The following is a 7771-nucleotide window of genomic DNA, read 5'->3' as shown; positions in this document are numbered from 1 at the left end:
TTTCCTTAAAGCGGTTCAGAGATTCAGATGCACTTCTTCGCACTTCGCATGCGTCGTATCCAACTATCTACTTCCGTAAACAAAAGAATTTCAGCATGCGGGAATTTACAAGAAGCCGACAATTCCTTAACCCCGATGAAGATTTTGTTTTGCACGGACAGAGAGCTTCATACAGGTCTTTATAAAAATTAAACTGACTACTTTATCAGCGACTGTAGACAATATTCTTTTGCATAATAATTTAAGGGTTGAACAAGCACCTGTCAAGTGGAGATAATTCAAAACATCCAAGTATCAAAACAATCGCTACCAGTCTTGACAGGACCTTTACTGTTATTGTTCATCTGGTTCAATGGTTTGAATCTACTGCATCACAAGTCACTGATTTTTTTTTTATAAATTTTTGCTGTTTTGCCTTTGTCCAATTTTTGTTTTTATCAAAAATCTTTTCAAAAAATAACTCAGGGGGTATAGGACCTGTATCGGGACTCAGGATAGAATGTTTTTAAGCTTAGGATTTCAGGACACAGGAATTCTTTTTTAAAATCTCGGGACCTCAGGGTCTCGTGTTTTTAAGCCCAGGATTTTGGGATTTTGTTTTTTCAAGACAGGGATTTTGGGATCAGGACCCTTCCTACCCTCCCTCATCACTATTATTGGGTATAAGTCAAATAGGCACCCGGTCAATTCAGCACCCATAGATTTATTCTTAGGGTTTTCTCAACATTCTGTAACTCAGACTGTTGTTTTGATCAGTTTTCTTTTCAATTAATAAATTTAAAGAATTCACTAGTACATTTGTACCTACATGTATACAAATCTTTGTTGATTAAAGTCAACCAAACCAATGTCTTGCTAGCATTATTAAAAGAGCTGTAACTCTCTCTCTCTATATATATACAAGTAGTTATTGATGGGTTTTTTTCATCACTGAAAAACAAAATAAAAAACAATGAAGCCATTATGCAAGATGTTGTTTAATCATGAGAAAGTTAGAAGTAGTGATAGGGAAAACTATGAGCCCTTTTCATTTATTGATTAGTATCTTTAATTATCGAAAAATTATATGCAATTCTAAGGTCGTTTTGCAGGATTGTTTAAACAGCATTAAACCAACAATCATGCAGAACGCTCAACTGGATGAAACATGCATAAAAAATATCTTACGCCTAACTTTAAATTATAAAAAATAATTCCTATTATTTGGACTGGTGTAAGGGGTATCATAATTTCCAGAGGATATCAAGAACTAATTAGTTTTCCAAGGACTGATTGTCTGACCTGAAGACTTGATTTTATGTGGTGTTAATCATGGTCGTTTATACTCTAGAGACAAAATTTATAAGTTAGAAAATTGATTGTACATTTGTATATCTTGTTCAAAATGTATACAAATTACGTGGTCTGCCTTTTAAAAAATGATGTCCACAAGACATGGTAATTGATTTCCAGAAGTTAAATTACACTTTTATTAATTTAATACGGCTATAATCTTAAAACTTTTAATATAATTTTAAGTAGTTTATAATCCACTATCATCTTGCTGTCCTGGCAAAATCATGGCACAGAAGTGGCAGCGCCTTACTTGTAATGCAAGGAATCCTTCAGTCTTTTATACTGGTTCCAGGAATTCTGCAAACTCCTTCTCTAAAATTTGACCTGCATGTATTACATGTATTAAACTGTGATAGGATTGCTTTCATTATTACATATATATTAAAAAGTGCATGTAGAAAACTAGAAGTCGAAAATATTTTAAGTTCACGATTAACAAGGTGATCATAATGAGCTGTTTTCTATTTCTACATGTATATGTATAACATAATTACATCATCAGAAAAAAATTGATTTCATTTTAAGTCAAATTTTTATCAAACTGTGTGGTTGACAATGTTTTCTCTGGGTACATGTACCAATCTGTTCAATCACCCTCTCATCTATGTGTTATTTATATAATATTACCTGCCATTTATAAGGACAATGGTATTGACTAAGACAGCTATGATGACTGAGTCTTAGGCGATGTCATTATCCATGTCTCAGTCAATACCACTGTCCTACAAGTGATGTCTTACATTGTTTGTAACTACTTCTTTCTAATTGGTGAGACTTTCTTGTGGATAACTGAGACTACTAGACTTTACTAATCACTTTTACAAGTAGAAATACCTGATAGATAGACTAGCTGCATTATTAATCACTTTTTAGCATACTAATTATATTAATTTACATTACAAATTTTCATTTTGAAGAAAAAGTCAAACATGCTTTTACATATTTTGACTAACATTACAAGCTGCACCATGGAAAGTGTATGTACATGTATAAGATATATAGGACTCTTGATAATAAAATGTAACATAATTTCATGCTAAATAAATCTCAAGTACAACAATCAACGGCCATATCCTTGATCACTGAACAAACTTAAAAGTATACACTGCATCATGCATGTAACTGCCACCTGTTAATAAATGTTTTTATGTTTAAAATAAATCTATTAATTAAATTCTCCATCCTTTTAGTGAAAAGCCATTAGGATTAAGGAACTCTCGATTGACAAACACAACATCACGATTAAGTCAACACATATTAGATCAGGAGGATAATTACCGTGATAGAAGATATGCAGAGTCACTAGGAGATCTTGCCAAGAGTTTGGAAAATACTAGCAAAAATGTAGACAGTACATTGCGAAGAAGTGTAACATTTTCTGGTCATCACTCACCTTACAGTTTGAGTCACAAAACTCCCTTAGAAGAAGAATATGACAGAATTAGGGACAGAAAGCTATTTACCGAATCCTTTGGAGGTCTTCCTGTTGATGATGGTAAGGAATTGTGGTATACAAAACCAGTTCACTTAAGCCGTCAGGAATATTCATTATCGCCACGATATGGAGCATCCTCAAGATCAAGGTCACCTCAAAAGAATAGTGGAACATTAGGCGCTGCTCTAGCTCTTCAAGACAATGCAAGACAGCTTAATAATGATGAAAGAAATTATTCATTGAAATATAAGGATTCAAACGGATTGAAGTTTTTTCCTGTGACATTACAGGCCTCCTATGAACTTAGTGATTTAGACAGGAAGTTGGAAGAACTTGAAAACAAGCCACGACCTAGAACAGCAAAATCATATGTAAAGACTAGCTATGAGCCAAATAGTGTCAATTCTATGTACCTATTGGGGTCAGAGGCTCCTGCAACACGTAAGAATTAATCTTCTTTCTTTCTTAGTCTTTTCTACTTGTAATTTTGGATGTAAATGTATTTGTTTCAATAGAAATAGTCACCCACTCAGTTACTGCAAATACACTTCACAAAAATGAGACTTAGAAAGAAAAATTATTGCAATTTTTTAACAGAAGCTATTAAAGAAATACTTCTTACTTTTCCTGCCCTGTTCTCATTTTAACATGGCTAGGATTTTTATTTTTGTCTTCAGCTACAATGTAGTCAATAGTTTAAATAATGAAATTTTCAGTGAATGACTCCTTATATATTACAGCTAATTTCCTAATGCAGGTAAAGCAAAACTTTGGTTTGCTTGGTTGCTTTGTTTGTATAATTGTTTATAAAAGCTTTGTAAATAAGATTGACATCTTTAAGCAATGTATATATAGAAATAGTTCAACCTATATAATATTTGAATTTAATTGGGTGTTATCCTAATGATTGTACAATATAAAAACAAAGCAGGCAAGCTAACTTAAGTCTTGCTCTACATGTACATGCTGTAGGAAATTAGCTGTAATCTATTTACATGTACAAAAGTATATGACTATGTTGTAGGCAAGTCATCCCCATTATACACATCTCCATTTGTATCTGACTTGGCATCACTCAGAATGGAGAGACTACGCATCGAGGAAGATAGATACTTAGAACTTAAAAGATTACAAGAGCTGGAGAGACTAAGGGGACCGCATAAAAAATGGTAAGCTGCTTAGATAAAAATAAAATCATTAATGGGGAATGTTTTAAAGAGACATAACAACCCTACAAAGCAGAAAACAGCCAAAGGCCACCAAAGTCAATCAATGTTTAAATTAGAAATGTAAAAACTTGAAGAGCAAATATGGTGATATTAACAAAAATAACACCAAGTATTTAGTACAATAACATATAAGCATCATTTTTACCTCCTTTATTTACTGAACAAACCAGACAAAAACTCTTTAATAAACAAAATTTCTTTAGATTTATTTGTTTTTCAGAAATTACACAAAATGAATTTGCTGATTCTGGTAAAAGCATGTTATTGTATAAAACAATGTATAATTTAATTTTATAATTAATGCAAAGTTGCATGATTTTTCTTTTACACATTTATATTATATTCTTGTATACTGCTAGTTCAGAAAATATTGTATTTTTCTCAGTTTCTCAAAAATTTATATGCATTTTAGTCTAAAATGAAAAAAGGCAATAATTAATTATATATAATGCACACAATACTTTCTTAATTTACAGTATACATGTATGTAGTTTAATTTACTTTTTTTTGTAATGGGTATATACCTTGTAGATAGAAGCTAATGTTATTTCTGATTTTACCAAATTGAAGTCCACATTCACACAAAAAAAGGACAGAGGTACCATATACAAAAATGTAGAAATAAGAAACAACAAAAAGAAATCAGACAACATTGTTTAAAAGAAAAAAGATGAACAAACAAAAGTCTACAAAAAAATACACCAAAAATTAAAGATTAAGCAACAATTACTCCAAGAAAAGAATTAATAGTTGGATAGTAGTATCTTTTGAATAGAAACTAATTTAACCAATGAATACGGTCCCTTAGAATGTTGAGAACTATAAATAATTAGTCAAAGAGAAACTAACAGCACCATGGCAAAAACTATAGAACAATGAAAAGACAAATAAGTAAAAAAAACCTCATAGGAATTAATCCTGCATGTAAACATGTACCTAATTTCATTGTGAAATGAGTTAAAGAAAATATTCCTTTGATCTGCTTTTGGATATGTATGTACATTGTATGTTTATTTTAATGTGTGAATATTTGTTTGTAGGTATGAGTCAACTGGACCAGATTTCCATTATGAATCTCATAAAAATACAGAGATGATTAAAAGTGAGAAACATTTTGACAAATTATTACAATACAAAGAAGAGTTAAACAGATCATCAGCAGAATGTAGAAAGTCTTATGAGGCTATTTGTGTATAAATAATGATTTTAGATTAGTGTTTATGGAAAATATATGGCAGTTAGTAAAGTGACACAGAGATTAGATGTAGAGAAAACACAATATTGTAATGGCTTTCTTTGAACCTTTTTTATTTATTTTCAGAGCAATCGATATATTTTGTTGTTTTTCATGTATAGAATATTTACATAGTAAAAGACGTTAAATTTCACTTTGTTAGGTCAGCAGAAGTTTAAGGGACTTACATGTTCATGTTTGGATAAATAGGGTTGACATTGGAACTCAAACAATGAAGGATCCTTGATACATACAGATAGTAGATCTGACTTTTGAAGTCTTTTTTTTTTAAATTATTGACTTAGGTGTATGCATTATTAATGTTTATAGAAATCCAATTTACCTTTTTTTGATATTTATTTGCAGTGAAGTAAGTAATGAGAAATGTTCATGTACATTTGTTATTATTTTAATTTTAATTTATACAACAAATTAAACATGTATTTATTAGTTATTTCAATAATTTTATTTATTAAGTTATTTTATCCAATAGTTTAAATATAATGAAGTTATTTTATCCAATAGTTTAACTATACAAGGGGTACAATCAAAATCATGTGAAGGATATACACACACCGGAAGTAACAGTCGAGCAGACCGCTTGAAAGGTAAGTAGTCGTATTTACTTGTTTATATCAATAACATTTAATAAATAAGATAGTGCACCGAATGTCGGATACTATCTAGTTTTGAAATACACAATTATCCTTGCTGGAAAGCGTGCAGTTAATGCTAACACTTCGATACAGTTATCCGTCGAAAATTTGGAACTGTGTCGAAGTGTTTGAAATAAATTGCACGCTTTCTAGCAAAAACAATTGTGGATTTTAAAACTACATACTATCCCACATTCGATGTGCCAGCTTATTAATCAAAATTTAATTGATATAAACAAGAAAATGCAACTACTAACCTTTCAAGCGGCAAGTTCCACTGTTACTTCCGGTGTGTGTATATCCATCACGTGATTTTGATTGTACCCCTTGCTATAATATTTTATCCAATAGTTTAACTATAATTAAGTTATTTAATCCAATAGCTAAACTATTATTTTTTATTTTATTATTATGTAACAACTATATATATATACAAATGCGTTTTGTTTAAATATACTTTTTCACTCTTTTGGTCTTTTGGAAAATGTTGTTTGTGCTGTTTTTAGACCCTTCTACAACGAAATTTGTTTGACATGCACACGTATAAAAATTGCGGTTTTTATCCAACGCAGTCATAGGTTTGAACGTAGTTTTCAATTTAGACTCGTTTATATATATATATATAGATCTAACATTGTTGGGTTGATGTTTAGACGAGTTGTATATACATTATGTACACAGCCATGTATCACCATCATTGATGGCGATCCGATGGATACATCTGTTGTAGGGTTGTCACTGACTCAGACGTACTTATGAATATAATTATTTTCTGTGACTGTATCTTACATTAATTTGTAGGATCCTTTACTATAGATAATTTAGCTGATCTGTAACAATAACATCTTCATGCCTTATATATCATGTACTGTAGTACGCCGCTAGATTAAAACTGACGTGGAAAGGTAACATATGGCCACCGAAAGCTCTTTTTTTGAGAGCCCAGGTGGTCGTGTGGTCTAGCGGGACGGCTGCAGTGCAGGCGATTTGGTGTCACGATATCACAGTAGCATGGGTTCGAATCCCGGCGAGGGAAGAACCAAAAATTTGCGAAAGCAAATTTACAGATCTAACATTGTTGGGTTGATGTTTAGACGAGTTGTATATATATATATATATATATGTATAAGAGTACTGCCAATTTTAATAAACAGGTCACCTTTACTTTTAAATTTCTCAGCAGCAACCTCAACCCCCCTTTTCTTTCTTTGCAGTAACATTTTGTTTATAGCTATTTATGAAATGAATACACCATTTAAAATTTTGAGCACTGTAACATTTCAATTTTGCTTCTCTCAGCCCCTTGTATAAGTTTAATTAAGAGTATGGTTAAAAATCCATAGAGATAAAGTAGATATTCAAGTAGAAAACTATAGTATGTATGCAGTTCAGATTTAACCGGCGGTTCAGAGTTAACCCGCAGTTGAGATTCCATAATCTATATTTAGGTAATGTACATGCTACAGTAAACATTTTATAGTACACATTTCTGTTAAGGTGCTAGCTGAAGCCCACCTCCTGCCTGGTTTGGAATTTCTTGCTGTGTTGAAGACCCATTGGTGGCCTTCAGCTATGTTTTTTTTTTACTCTATGGTCAGGTTGTTGTCTATTTGACACACTCCCCATTTCCATTCTCTATTTAATATGACATTTTAAGCTCTAAATAAATTCGTTAGACAGAAACAATCGAAAGAATTAATATTTTTAACAATATCACAAATATGACAACCACAGACATAATGATTTATGTATGTAGTTTAGGGAAAGGAGTAGGTCCGGTAAGGACCGATTTTGGCCTCAAATTTTAGTTTCATCTGACGAAATATTTTGATCACTTTTTAAACACTTAAGTGTCTATTTCATTTGATTCAATTATTTTTTG

The 7771-nt window shown here is 31.5% G+C and overlaps 1 protein-coding gene across 1 annotated transcript; it reads left to right on the top strand.

The window, feature by feature from the left end:
- The first annotated feature begins 12 nt into the window (after positions 1-12).
- Positions 13-5743, top strand: LOC134687324 (uncharacterized). The gene is made up of 4 exons (XM_063547532.1): positions 13-175; positions 2526-3211; positions 3795-3939; positions 5040-5743. The coding sequence occupies exons 1-4, from the start codon at positions 96-98 to the stop codon at positions 5194-5196; spliced, it is 1068 nt and encodes a 355-aa protein (XP_063403602.1). The 5' UTR covers positions 13-95; the 3' UTR covers positions 5197-5743.
- Positions 5744-7771: the final 2028 nt, after the last annotated feature.

Source organism: Mytilus trossulus, chromosome 10 (assembly GCF_036588685.1).
Source record: "Mytilus trossulus isolate FHL-02 chromosome 10, PNRI_Mtr1.1.1.hap1, whole genome shotgun sequence".
NCBI classification, from domain to species: domain Eukaryota; kingdom Metazoa; phylum Mollusca; class Bivalvia; order Mytilida; family Mytilidae; genus Mytilus; species Mytilus trossulus.
This window is presented reverse-complemented; position numbering and strand designations above follow the sequence as displayed.